Source organism: Miscanthus floridulus, chromosome 1 (assembly GCF_019320115.1).
Source record: "Miscanthus floridulus cultivar M001 chromosome 1, ASM1932011v1, whole genome shotgun sequence".
Classification (NCBI taxonomy): Eukaryota; Viridiplantae; Streptophyta; class Magnoliopsida; order Poales; family Poaceae; genus Miscanthus; species Miscanthus floridulus.
In genome coordinates, this window is record NC_089580.1 from 24855140 (window position 1) to 24869738 (window position 14599).

A 14599-nucleotide genomic window follows, 5' to 3' on the forward strand; every position below is an offset into this window, starting at 1 on the left:
GTCCGGTCACTTACAGTGACCTCCGTCTTTTCTGTATAGAGCGCCGGTGAAGTTCCTAACCCTTACTCAAATGTGACAACCACCAAGTGTATTACCTTGTGCACATGTGTTAGCATATTTTCATAAATGTTTTCAAGGGTGTTAGCACTCCACGAGATCCTAAATGCATATGCAATGAGTTAGAGCATCTAGTGGTACTTTGATAACCGTATTTTGATACGAGTTTCACCCCTCTTAATAGTACGGCTATCGATCCTAAATGTGATCACACTCTCTAAGTGTCTCGATCACTAAAACAAAATGGCTCCTACCACTTATACTTTTGCCTTGAGTCTTTTGTTTTTCTCTTTCTTCTTTTCAAGTCCAAGCACTTGATCATCACCATGGCATCACCATCATCATGATATGATCTTCATTTGTCTCATCACTTGGAATGTGCCACCTATCTCATAATCACTTTGATAAACTAGGTTAACACTTAGGGTTTCATCAATTCACCAAAACCAAACTAGAGCTTTCACTTCTGTGTCATGTGCAATCGTGGTAAAGAGGAGACCATTGATCACTTATTCTTCGACTGCCCCTTCGCGAAGAAATGTTGGGCAATAATCCATTTTGACTGGAATGACACACTGCAACTTTCGGATAGATTGGTACAGGCGGGACAGGTTCACAATGTTCCTTTCTTCACGGAGGCAGCCCTAATAGCAGCATGGGAGTTGTGGAAGATGCGCAATGACAAGGTTTTTCAGAGGCGTGATCCAACTCCATCGGCCTGGTTGGCAAACTTTAAAAATCAATGTTTCTTGCAGTCTGTTCGTTTCAAGGATGACCTGCGGTCATCCTTTTGTGTTTGGCGGGATGCTTTTAGTTAATCCCTATCTTTTAGTAAATACAAAATCTATCACTGTGGGACCTCCCCAGTCTTTTGCGGTAAAAAAAAAAAACAAAAGCACGGGACGGCCCATTGGGTCCAGCAGTGGCCGGATCCGCGACATGCAATACAGGGCCTTTGGCAGCTCAGTTCCCGTGATGATGTGGTGTGTACAAAGTACAAACAAACCCTGACGCTAGCCAACCGGCGGCCACCAGCAATGCCCGGGCCCGAAGCTCAGCAAGGAGAAGCATCGGCATCCAAGCTGGCTTAGCTGATGACCTGACTGATTCAGACAGCTCATCATCATCAGGAACAACAAGATCGGAAGACAAAAACCTCTTTTTTTTCCCCGATTGACGGCGTTTAATTTCACTAAACATCAGGGGCGAAAAACATAGATATTGGATCACGTGCCTGCGTGCGTGCAGCGTCGCGCGTCGGCAGGGCAGCGCACGGGTCCGCCAGACACCGACGACCGGGGCACACACGAGACACGACATGAGGAGGTCCATCTTTCGAACGGGAGTCCCTGTCGCAAACTTGCAGCACGCCGCAAGTGAGCCGCGCCAGTCAGCTCTCTCTCTTTTTTTTTTTTTTTGAACCTCAGGCAGTTCTCGGCGGTGAGTTGATCGAACCGATGGCATCGGGGGGCGAACTGGCCAAGGCCGCCGAGCGCCGAGTCGCCCAGCCAGTCCAACGAAGCGACGGCCGAAAGGCACGTTTTTGCCCGGCCCTCCCCCCGCTTTCGTGGGACGTCGCTTTTGTTTCCCCCACCGGCCGAAAGAAGCGAGGGAAGGCACCGCCCAGCCCCAGCGCCCACCGAGGCTGCCGCTGTCCTCAAGCCGAGTTCGCTCAGAGCGGGGCCGCACGACAGGCACGCCGAGCTGGCCAAGCCACCCGCCGCTTGTGCTTCCACGCCTTCTTTCTTTTTTTCTTTTCTTTCCTGATGATGATGAAGGTACCGAAAAGATATACTACGAGTTGATAGTTCTGCCAGTTGGAAACAGGCGACCTATGTTTCCTGGAAAGGGTTTACCCTATTGTACGTGAGAGAGTTAGTTATTAGCAGTGCAGGCAAGTTGTATATGTATTTTGGGTTTTTGGGTCATAAAGGTGGAATTTCCCAGTTTCATTTCTCACGCCTATTTGTGGCACTTCACCGATCACATTTCCTGCCATCTCCAAGTCAGCATGTCTCTTCGAGTACAAGCAAGTTGGGTGACAATAACCGCGCATCCTATCCTAATTAACCAATATACGCTCAGGCTATTTACGCCGCAAACATGAAAGTGAGCGTCCAAAAATTAAAAGATTTTTTTCTACAGACATGCATTTTGAAGAACACGCAGAATGTCATTTTGCGCTGGATTGCACGTGCTGGGTGTTCGCTCTTCGCTCAGGGGGCGGCGCTCGATCGAGTGGGCGTAGCGATTCCGATCCGGGCTCTTTTCTTTTGTGTGTGTGTGTGTGTCCTGAATTTTTTATTAATGGCTTGTAGTTGTAGGCCAAATCAGAAATATCGTTTTACAAAGATATGCATACGGGATTTACAAAGCACAGAATCGCTAAATTTCAGATCAAATGCTATTAAATCTTCAAATAGTCTGCACCAATAGTCGTCTCTCTCTTTTTTCCCTGCTCCCTCCCTCTAGCTAGCAAAAGGGAGAGGCGAACCAGCTCAGAGCCGGCAACCGCCACCCTGTGCACCAGCTTGTATATTCCTTCTCCCCTACGCTTTCCGTGGTTCCATTCCATTCCATCAGGCCGCGGGCCGCCCCCGCGCCTCCCCTTTCCACCTGTTCGCGTGCGCATTCGCGCAGCCAGCCAGCCACCGGCACATCGATCGATCGATATCCTCCTCTCTCTCTCTCCTTCTCTCTCTTGCTAGCTCGCAGTTCCGATCGACTGATCGAGCCCCTATGCGCGGTTAGTTCCTGCCGGTGTACAGCCAACGACGACGACGAGCTGATCGATCCAAGTCAGCCGGCGGATCGGCCACCAGATGGTCAGTTTGTTCTTCGTCTCCCCACCTTGCTTTGCTGGCTATAGCTAGACAGCGAGTTGATCTGTCTGGTGCTTTATGGAGTAGTAATCCGTACGTTCCTCGATCGTCGCCTGATGATCGATCATGCAGGGGACTCCGGTGAACATCATCGTCGGCTCGCACGTGTGGCTGGAGGACCCCAGCGAGGCCTGGGTCGACGGCGTCGTCACCGAGATCAAAGGCGGCGACGCCACCATCGCCACCACCGATGGCAAAACGGTGCGTTGTACTCCGCGCGCCACCTTGATTATTATTCGTCTCTCTCTCGGTTAATCCTTCTTCAGTCGTCGTCTATCCTGCTGGCTGCTGCCGGGGTATAGTATATATTTCGACTTTCGAGTCGACTACTGCTCTGCATGTATATGTAAGAGAAATAATTGGAGCCGCAACCGCAACCCGCAACTAACTGGCCGTCCGTTTCAGGTCGTGGCGAGCCTTGGCAGCATATACCCCAAGGACACGGAGGCGCCGCCGTCAGGAGTGGACGACATGACCAAGCTGGCGTACCTCCACGAGCCGGGCGTCCTGCACAACCTCTCCTGCCGATACGGCCTTAACGAGATATACGTGAGTAATTTAATTTTGCCATCCGGGATGGGGATCCTTAGCTTCGTGCTTCCTCCGTCCCAATATAAACATCGTTATCGTCTTCCGAGAAGTTAAATGTTTTTAATTTTAACTAAATACATGTAAAAAAATAATATTTATAAAATTATAATACATAATTAGTATCATTAGATAGATCGTTGAATCTATTTTCATAATAAACTTATTTAAAGATACAAATGCTGCTAATATTTTTCTATAAATCTAGTTAAATTTAAAAGAGTTTCACCAACATGATTACATGGCGACACTTGTTTTAGGAACGGAGGTACTACCTCCGTCCCCAGAAGAATGCAATTCTGGAACAGTGTCGTGTTTTAGTATATCAAGTTTGACCAATTATAGATAAAAAAAATTATAAATATTTATAGTATCAAATTAATACAGTTAGATTAATTATGAAATATATTTTCATAATAAATTGATTTAGAGCCATAATGGTGAATACTATTTACTAGTAGAAACTTAGTCAAATATAAATCACTTTTCGTGGAACCTAAAGTATTGTTTTAGGGACGGAGGTAGTAGTATGTACACTTGGTTTTGTCCTTGTCCCGAACTGCTCAAGGCTTCCATTCCGCTACAGCTAACAAACCGTACGCGTGTCGACCTGACAGACGTACACCGGGAACATCTTGATCGCGGTGAACCCTTTCCAGCGGCTGCCTCACCTGTACGACGTGCACATGATGGAGCAGTACAAGGGCGCCAGCTTTGGGGAGCTCAGCCCGCATCTCTTCGCGATCGCAGACGCCTGCTACAGGTCTGCGTGTTCTGGTCCATAATCTCTGTAGATACGATACGGTTCATCGGCTGAAGGCTAGCTGATCGGCGTTCTTCCTTGTGTCAATAATGCAAAAATTTCAGGGCGTTGATCAATGATCAGGAGAGTCAGGCAATCCTGGTGAGTGGCGAGAGTGGTGCCGGCAAGACGGAGACGACCAAGATGCTCATGAGGTATCTCGCATTCATGGGAGGAAGGTCCGGTACCGAGGGACGGACGGTTGAGCAGCAGGTTCTAGAGGTAGGAAAAGCTTGCCATTTCCTCCTTTTTTTTTCTCCCTCTCTCCTTTTTTATCAGAGCGTCCGCACTAACTTCTTTATTTTTGTACTATGCTCATATAGTCTAACCCAGTACTTGAAGCATTTGGTAACGCAAAGACAGTGAAGAACAATAACTCAAGGTGGACTCTTGGATCAGTAATAACTGCAATTGCACTTTAACAAAATATTGTTTGGTTCTTCTTTTACCATATGCTTAAACATGTCTGCCATTTCAGTCGATTCGGTAAGTTTGTTGAAATCCAGTTCGACAAGTATGGGAAGATATCAGGGGCTGCTGTTCGCACATACCTCCTTGAACGATCACGAGTATGTCAGGTCTCTGATCCTGAGAGGAACTACCATTGCTTTTACATGCTTTGTTCTGCACCCCCTGAGGTAACTCCCAAGCATAGCGCCAGAGCCTAAGTACAATTTCTGGTTTCTGTGTCACTGTGTGGTTACAACCGAAGACCAACTTCTTCATAATGGCCAACTGATTTCAGGATGTAAAAAGGTTTAAGGTGGGAGACCCAAGATCATTCCATTACTTGAACCAAACAAACTGCTATGAAGTGGCCAATGTGGATGATGCAAGAGAGTACATAGAAACTAGAAATGCTATGGATATTGTTGGCATTGATCAAGAGGAACAGGTACATCATATATTAGAAGAAGATTTGAAATGAAATAGCAAATAGACTGCTGAGCCAAGAACTAATTCATCTTCTTTTTTTCACTGCTCAAGGATGCAATCTTCAGAGTAGTAGCGGCAATCCTTCACCTAGGAAACATTAACTTCTCCAAAGGGCAGGAAATTGACTCATCCAAGTTGAGAGATGATAAATCAGTCTATCACCTGAAAACAGTTGCAGAACTGCTAATGTAAGTCATTCAAAAGCTATTTTGGTTATCTGAATCTTTCTGGTATGCTAAAGCATAAACTTATCTTCAGGTGTGATGAGAAGGCCCTTGAAGACTCCCTTTGCCAGCGTGTTATTGTGACACCTGATGGAAATATCACGAAACCCCTTGATCCAGATTCTGCAGCATTAAGTCGTGATGCCTTAGCAAAGACAGTGTATTCACGACTGTTTGACTGGTAAGAATGATGATATCATGTTCATGAATGCATAAAAAAAGGGAAAATTTCAAGTGCTACTACTGTTGGCTGTAAATATGGATACAAGCTTACTTTTATTTGGGTCATTAGATCGACCCAAAACACATAAATAAAATGAATAAGTCCAGATTTCAAAGCAAGGAAAAGGGAAGAGAAATGAAGTAATGCAGTAAACCAGAACTACCTACTTCATACCCACTTGCACCCCTACCTGTCAGTATATGTAAAGACCACGAGCTGGATGTTTTAGTTACCAATTCAGACTTAGCAACACTAGTAATGGAATCCATCTAAACAATGAGGGGATTTTCTTATTTTGTTTGACAGGATTGTAGACAAGATCAATAACTCAATTGGCCAGGATCCAGATGCGACCAATATAATAGGTGTGCTTGATATCTATGGATTTGAGAGCTTCAAGATTAACAGGTTTGATGTTAGTAGTTTGGTACTGTCTGGTACTGCAAGTATATAGCTATGCATTTTTTTAGTTTTATTATACCTTTTTTTAGTACCTACTGAAAAGCTGATTCAGGATTTAAATTCTGCTCATCTCACAGTTTCGAGCAACTATGCATCAATTTTACAAACGAGAAGTTGCAGCAGCACTTCAATCAGGTTGGACAAGATTAGTAGATACTAAGAGAACAATTAATTAATACTCAATTACTATGGAAACATCTAAAACATCAAACACATGAGTTCCTTTTGCAGCATGTATTTAAGATGGAGCAAGAAGAATACACCAGGGAGGAAATAGACTGGAGCTATGTTGAATTTGTAGACAATCAGGATGTGCTGGACCTGATTGAAAAGGTAATTTCTGGGACCATATTGGAAGTGGTATATGGACTACACATACAGAAGAATAATCAAGTATCAGTTGATCAATAACACTTCAACATTGCATGCAGAAACCTGGAGGAATAATTGCACTCCTGGATGAGGCATGGTATGACTTGTGGTACTTTGAGAGATTCATTTATAAAAAAAAATGGAGAAGAGCTTTGATAAACATGTAGCTTTATGTGCAAACTGACACAAATTTGAAAACATACTTCAGTATATTTTGTTGTTACTAAATATTAACATAGCATAGTTTTCCCTAGCAAAGAACATTCCATAGCATGCAATTTGAAGGAAAATATAAGCATGGCATGTCTTTCATGCAGCATGTTTCCGAAGTCTACACATGAAACATTTGCTCAAAAGATGTACCAAACATATAAGGCACATAAGCGCTTCAGCAAGCCCAAACTTGCTCGGACAGCCTTTACAATCAACCACTACGCAGGAGATGTAAGCAACTATTCAGTTACTATATGAAATTGAAATCAACCAGCAACAGATTTTTAACAAGCAGTTCAACAAAACAGGTGACATATCAAGCGGATCAGTTCCTTGACAAGAACAAAGACTATGTGGTAGCTGAACACCAAGCTCTACTAAATTCTTCAAGGTGCCCTTTTGTTGCAAACCTCTTTCCTCCATTACCTGAGGAAACTTCTAAACAGTCCAAATTCTCTTCAATCGGTACTCGCTTTAAGGTGTGTCATATTGAGCTAGATCTCTATGTTTGACTTTTGAATGGTCAGTAACCCTAATCCATATATATGCAGCAACAACTGCAATCCCTCATGGAAACACTGAATACAACAGAACCTCACTACATCAGATGTGTCAAGCCTAATGCTGTACTGAAACCCGGCATTTTTGAGAACTACAATGTCTTGAATCAGTTGAGATGTGGGGTATGTATGTGAAATTTGTTTTACTATGCTACTCTAACAACTGCAATTTGCACTAGTTTACTGAATCTTTATCTCAATCAGTTTGGCATTTGCACATGGTCGTGGTACAGGGTGTCCTGGAAGCAATTCGGATTAGCTGTGCTGGTTATCCAACGAAGAGGACATTCGATGAGTTCATTGATCGGTTTGGAATGCTTGCACCGGAGCTTGTCGACAGGTATAATGCTCTAGCTGTTGAATTTAAGTAGACAATGTAAATCGATTTGGAACTCTTAAGTGAGATATGTATACTAGTTACACTGATTTTTTTTTAAAGAAGATTAAAGTGGGCTTAATGCATTTGCAGTGATGAGAAGGCCGCCTGTGCAGCGATATGTGATAGAATGGGTTTGAAAGGATATCAGGTAGCCTATGATGGGTGGATATGGGAAATAAAACAATCTTATACAAAACTTTCTTTTTTTCAAGACATAACTTTTTTTCAAGACCTCAAATCAGACTTTTTTTTATATATATCAGATAGGGAAAACTAAGGTATTCCTAAGAGCTGGTCAGATGGCAGAGCTGGATGCTCGAAGAGCAGAAATTTTGGCCAATGCCGTGCGACTAATCCAGAGGCGTATAAAGACACATCTTATGCGAAAGGAATTCATTAACTTACGAAAAGCCTCAGTTCAATCTCAGAAGTTCTGGAGAGGTATTTCTTCACCGCTTTGAGCACTTTGTGCCCTCAATGTCAGTTGTCAGCAAAACTGGCCTTACCTGAAACTGACATACAATTTAATCAAAATCCTGCAGCACGACTAGCTAAAAAGCTTTTTGAGTATATGAGGAGAGACGCTGCTTCAATTAGGATACAAAAGCACGTGCGCACCCATTCTGCCAGAAAAGCGTACGTGCAAGTATATGAATCAGCTATAGTAATACAGACAGGATTACGAGCAATGGCAGCTCGCAATGAACACAGGTTCCGAAGAGAGACCAAGGCATCCATAATTATCCAGGTTTGCACTATTATGCCTATCATGGTTTGCAAATAGTTTTTATAGGAAAACCATAATTAACAGTTCCTTGAATCACAGACTCGATGGCGCCAACACAGAGCTTATGTTGCTTACAAGCAGCAAAAGAGAGCTGCTTTGATTCTTCAGTGCTTGTGGAGGGCACGCATTGCAAGAAAGGAACTTCGGAAACTGAGAATGGTCTGTACAATTACACATCTTCAATACAAGCACATCATTCATTGTTAATGCTCATAAAGTAAGCATAACCATGTAAACAGGAAGCAAGAGAGACCGGCGCACTCAAAGAAGCAAAAGACAAGCTAGAAAAGAGAGTAGAAGAACTCACATGGCGGTTAGACGTCGAGAAGCGTTTGAGGGTAATTCACTTGGATCAATATAGTAGTTTCTGTAGTGTTTAGTATGTTACTTGGTCCAAAATGAGTTTATCTACTATGTCTTGCCGGCAGGCTGACCTTGAAGAAGCCAAGGGCCATGAAATTGAAAAGCTACAATCTGCACTACAAAAATTGCAAGAAAATCTCGAGGAAGCCCATGCAGCAGTAGTAAAGGAGAAAGAAGCTGCGAAGTTAGCGATTGAACAGGCACCACCAAAGATAGTAGAAGTGCCAGTTGTCGACAATGCAAAACTTGAGGAGTTGACAACTCAAAATAAAGAACTTGAGGTAATCCCCATTAAGTTCTGCATTTTTATTCAGATATAAGATTCATAATTTAATTCTTTAGAAAAGTTCTCACATACACATTTGGATCCAGGATGAACTAAGTACGTTTAAACAGAAGGCTGAGGATCTTCAAAATAAGCTTCTTGAGTTGCAAAAACAGTCTGATGAACTGTCACAGGAGACACAAGAACAAGCATCCAAAGTTGCTCAACTTCAAGAGCTGATCGAAAGGTACTAAGAAATTTTCTTCTTTGTAAAACTAAATCGTTTATATTACAAACGCTGCCCACATACTACCTCCACAATGTGGTGCAGGCTTGAAGCAAGTTTATCCAATATGGAATCTGAAAACCAGGTTCTACGACAACAATCACTGGTTGTTACATCAGCTGATGAGGATAAATCAAAACAGATAGAGAGGTACATTCTACAATATGCATACTTCACGTTCACATTTTTTTCCTTTCTAGGCTGTACTCATGTCCTATGACCTATGAGAAAGCCTCACAAACTAAAAAAATGATATGTTTAGATTGGAAAGCAAGATTGCCACCTTGGAGTCAGAGATCGAGTTTCTCCGCAGTAATTCTGCACTAGCTGTTCAGGCAGTGGTCGCTCCTGAAATTAATCAGACAACAGTAATCGAGGTAAATTTCCTTGAAGAGAACTTTGCAAAAACACTACTTGGGAGCATTAACTATTTGATAAGTAAAAACATTTGCATTAAATTCTGTCTAAAACCTCACTCATATTCAGGAACTTGACAAGGGACACCAGCTTGAAGAAGTTAAAACAGTCAATGTATGTGCTATAAGTTTTACCTGGCAAACATTTATATAAGATACTGCAAAATCTCATCCATATATCACATTAATGTGGACATATGCTACGATGCAGGAGCAGGTGGTTGTGCCTCCTGTAAAGAATCTAAGCAAACAAAAATCATTGACGGATCGACAGCAAGTATGGTCCCTGCTTTATTTTTTTTAGCATTAATGTGAAAAAACAAGTTCCGTGAATAAAAAACACAGACAATGAAGCATACTGAAGATTGATTTCTCACCATTTGTTCTTCCTTCATCCTTCCACAGGAAAACCACGATGCCCTGATTAAAAGTCTGATAGAAGACAGGAGATTTGACGACAAAAAATCCGCTGCAGCATGCATTGTCTACAAATCACTCCTACACTGGCATTCATTTGAAGCAGAGAAGACTAACATATTTGATCGTATCATCCAAACAATTAGGTCATCAGTTGAGGTTGCTATTCACATTGTATACCACTTAACTTTTTCATTGAAGTAAGACAATGTTGGCAAGCAAGTACTTGAGAAACTCATCACCTGAGTACATTAATTTACAGGGAGCAGAAAGTTCTGGAGAGCTTGCATATTGGCTGTCGACAACATCAACTCTCCTCTACTTATTACAAAACACTCTCAAAGCTAGCAGTTCATCAAGTAAAGGAACAAATCGCAACCGGCCCACAACAGGCAGTCTGTTCAGTAGAATGGTGCAGGTAAGTTCTCCATCCAGACTTTCTTTTAGAATGAGTTAAGGTTCTTATCTGAGGTTGCAACGTCAAGTTTGACCTCGTGGTCCACCATACAGGCCAAGGCCACTGGTAGACTAGTAGAGCACAATGCCATAGTGGTTGAGGCCATAGTTCAAGCTTCCCATTGAAATTCAAAGATAGAATGTGTTTTGTACTATGTATTTTTTTTCTCGTCAAGATTTCGCTAGTCAACTTTCATTTAGTACAGAGGACTGATGTTCACATGGTAAACATGAGCTTACACCCCATAACTTTCATTTCAGAGTGCTCGGACATCATCAGGATTAGGCATACCTAGTGGATACAGTGGAATGGTGGGAAGGCCTGACACTGCATCAATGGTAGAGGCAAAATATCCAGCACTTCGGTTCAAGCAACAGTTGACAGCATATGTCGAGAAGATATATGGGATAATCAGAGATAACCTGAAGAAGGAAATCAGTCCATTCTTGACTATGTGCATACAGGTACAGCAACTAAGCCATTTCCATTACCAGGATATGAGGAAATAGAATTTTCTAACAATTGTCGATTTTCATAGGCTCCAAGAGCTAACCGTGTGAGACCATCTCGGGGATCACTAAAAAGCATACACTCTAATGCGCTAGCTAGGCAAGCATCAAGTCTACATTGGCAAAACATTGTTAAGTGCCTGGATCATACACTGGAAACAATGAAAAATAACTATGTGAGTCTATCTTAATATTTTTCAGCTGTCTTACAATTAGGGAACTGCACAAATGCATTGCTGAATATAATTTCAATTTTGTAGGTGCCTCCGGTGATAATAAGGAAAACATTGAGCCAAGTATTTGCATATTTGAATGTGCAACTCTTCAACAGGTATTGCTATATATCATTCCAAGTCTTAGCACATCTTGACTGCACAAGTTCATATGGGTCACCAAAATATCCTTGGTAAATGCTTTACATGGTTGATTCTGTACTGTATCAAATTTCTACCCTTTTTGTTTAGTTTGCTACTTCGTCGGGAATGCTGCTCTTTTAGCAATGGGGAGTTCTTAAAGGCTGGTTTACAAGACCTGGAGCAGTGGTGCTCTAGAACAACTGAAGAGGTGAATATTTTTCCTCTTTTTTTGGTAATTTTAACAAGACAGAAATTATAATCAGCAAGAGAGTGCTAATTAAATTGAAATATTGTCCATAATGCAGTATGTAGGGACATCCTGGGATGAATTGCAACACATTAGGCAGGCAGTCGGGTTCCTGGTACGCCTGAAAACATGCAGTTATTTCAACGGTTATACTAGTTTGATCTGTCTACTTATTAAATGAATTCATATTACAGGTTTTGCATCAGAAGTCACACAAAACCCTGGAGGAAATCACAAATGAGCTTTGCCCTGTAAGCTATAAAGAAAGCATCTTATAAGTGCTTAGATTTTCTTCAAGCTAGCAAGTACGAAATGTTGTGTTTTCACAGGTTTTGAGCATAACTCAAATATATCGCATAGCAACGATGTTCTGGGACGACAAGTATGGTGCACAACGTCTATCTCAAGAGGTAAGTGCATGCCTGCTAACTTCACATGATTAAACATATACGCAATTCCAAGTACATTCAGCTTACTGAATGCGTGATCTATGCGTTGCTAAAGAGAACATCTTAACAAGAGTCAACTTTATTTCAGGTCATTGGAAAGATGAGAACGATGACAACAGATGACTCAATAACTACTCCAAATAGTTCTTTCTTGCTAGATGACGACTCAAGGTATGATCAGTAGTTCAGTACTAAGATGTGAACATGCATGCAGTAGATAACACAACTGAATCTGCAACCGTTATGACTCATCTAACGCCCAAATGAATGAAAATGCAGCATACCAATATCATTGGATGATATAGCTCGACTGATGGGTGACATTGATCCATCCGATGTGGAACCGCCCCCACTACTAAGGCAGAATTCTCAGTTTCACTTTCTTCTGCAGCAGCACACAGACTGACTGATATTTACAGATATAAAGAGTAAAACGGTACAGTTACTTGTGAAGTTACAGAGAACTGAAGATTTTTTATAGGAGCGCACAGATTGAGTTGTGGTTTTTTTCTTCCATTTTTTTATAACTTTGGGTGGGAAAATGCCTACAAAGAAAGGGAAATATAGGATATACCCTGATATCATTCTTTCGATTGTTTTGATTGACTGAAACAGAGAAAATTGTAATTATTTGAAGATGTATATAGATGATAGTATATATATTTGTACCCAACCACATTCAACGCAAAACAGATTCCTGATCTTCTGGTTAAGCTAATCATCAATACACCCACTAGGCCACTACCACGGTTGAATACATATTTATCCTAACGAACTAACCAACCATCCAACCTATGAACCTACTGCATTGGCTTCAGCCCTCCCTTTAATCTGTGGCTGCAATCCTGCATCTAAGCAGGATCCGGAATATACGAAAATATAGAAGCGATTAGACCTTCATATCGCAGAATCGTTAATTTCCCGCGAGAACGAACTCTGCAGAATACACATGGCATTATCATCACTAGCCCAACGCCCCCAAACGATTCAGGTCTCGTCTCTTAACCGTTTCCTACTGTGACAGCACGGAGTCGGATTTGCTGTAGGTGCTCCCAATCCCAACCATGGAATGGAATCCCCTCCCCTCCCTTCCCACCTGCCTTTTCCCTCTCTCGTCTCCGGTGATTGATTGGACTCAGTCACTCAGATGCGGCGTGCTAGGCCGCTGGGCGTCTGCGTCGGGGGGAAACAGAGCGTCACTCGGGCCCGCCCGGGCGGGACTTGGAGCAACGGCGCGCGTGGTTCTCCTTTCTCTCTCGAGAATCGGTCGTGGAGTTGAGATGCAGACAAGAACCGCCGCCGTCCAGCGAGGAATAGTCGAATAGTACTGTACTCGTCTAGCCCATTGTGGACCCCCCCCCCCCCCCCCCCCCCTGAGTTCTGGCTGTCCGTTTCTTCAGATGATCAGATCCTTATTACCTGGAAATCTGGAATGAACTCTTGCGACTTTTTTTCTGCTTCATGGACTGGATTGATGGGCAACGGCGGTGCATGCATCACTGCTGCCCCCGTTCCGAGCAGGGGGTGAGTCTTCTCTAATGGCTCCACAGGCAAAAAAAAGAGAGACAAAAATCCATAGCATTAACATGGACTATTGGGAGACTTTTGCCTAGATTGCCTGCAACAAGGAATGCATCACGCTAGCTAACATGCCAAGCAATTTCAGCCTGTCAGGCAGACAGGACACATGTGAATCACACGTTAAGCCATCGCGCATAGTCCATTTTGTTTTGTCTTAATGCATTTAAGAAAAAAACATGTTTAACCTAGACAGGAAGGTATTTTATATTATTTACCCGGAGAAAGAGATTGCAATAGAAGCAACGATAATTACATTAGCTGATGGCTTGTATGCTAAAGTATGTCAAGTGGAAAAAAAATCTAACTGTGCTATTATCTCCAAAATGTGATTACAGAATACAACATCATGTGCATTACGATGGATCGACCATATTTGGCCGACCCGCTACTCAAAACTTTTGGTTCCGCCACCGTTTATGGGGTAGCACTCTAGTTTATACTTATTCTAAAAATAAAAACAGAGAAAATGTGGAAATTCATCATCATATCATATGCCTGAACTGTGCGTTCCTTTCAACTGGTGAGCCACATACTTTCACGCGAAATATTATCGTCTCCTACTGATGCGAGTAATGTTCTTTCGTTCCTCTCATTGTCCGCTTCGTCCCCACCACTATTTAGATGACTGATGATGATGATCTATGGACTTCTGATGTACGAGACATGTGTGTGAAAAGAAAAGAAAATTCATTCATGCATGAACAGAAAACCAAACTACTATGATTCAAAAAAAAAAAGAAAACCAAACTACTATCTCTGTCCCAAAAC

At 42.4% G+C, this 14599-nt stretch overlaps 1 protein-coding gene across 2 annotated transcripts; it reads left to right on the forward strand.

Moving 5' to 3' along the window:
• Window positions 1-3005: 3005 nt before the first annotated feature.
• LOC136461109 (myosin-12-like) lies at window positions 3006-13228 on the forward strand. 2 transcript variants are annotated; one of them, XM_066460568.1, is made up of 39 exons: window positions 3006-3140; window positions 3345-3488; window positions 4145-4290; window positions 4395-4551; window positions 4653-4711; window positions 4808-4967; window positions 5075-5224; window positions 5317-5453; window positions 5524-5670; window positions 6019-6120; window positions 6252-6309; window positions 6406-6507; window positions 6606-6643; window positions 6864-6990; window positions 7068-7238; window positions 7311-7442; window positions 7553-7659; window positions 7789-7846; window positions 7962-8139; window positions 8241-8446; window positions 8525-8644; window positions 8725-8823; window positions 8914-9129; window positions 9221-9360; window positions 9445-9549; window positions 9662-9776; window positions 9886-9930; window positions 10027-10092; window positions 10221-10406; window positions 10495-10650; window positions 10950-11153; window positions 11228-11374; window positions 11459-11529; window positions 11663-11762; window positions 11860-11916; window positions 11996-12052; window positions 12131-12211; window positions 12339-12421; window positions 12530-13228. In XM_066460568.1, exons 1-39 carry the CDS (start codon window positions 3006-3008, stop codon window positions 12654-12656), a joined length of 4689 nt encoding a protein of 1562 aa, XP_066316665.1. In that variant the 3' UTR covers window positions 12657-13228. The 2 variants fall into 2 exon arrangements, with proteins under 2 accessions (XP_066316665.1, XP_066316695.1); XM_066460598.1 differs by having other exon boundaries at window positions 10221-10391.
• Window positions 13229-14599: the final 1371 nt, after the last annotated feature.

Excerpts from the sequence above, each read along its gene's own strand:
- LOC136461109 (XM_066460568.1), top strand. The coding sequence starts at position 3,006 with ATGCAGGGGACTCCGGTGAACATCATCGTCGGCTCGCACGTGTGGCTG. Across the intron at positions 6,310-6,405 it reads TGCAGCAGCACTTCAATCAG|CATGTATTTAAGATGGAGCA; the intron begins GTTGGACAAGAT and ends TTCCTTTTGCAG. Across the intron at positions 7,239-7,310 it reads CAATCGGTACTCGCTTTAAG|CAACAACTGCAATCCCTCAT; the intron begins GTGTGTCATATT and ends ATATATATGCAG.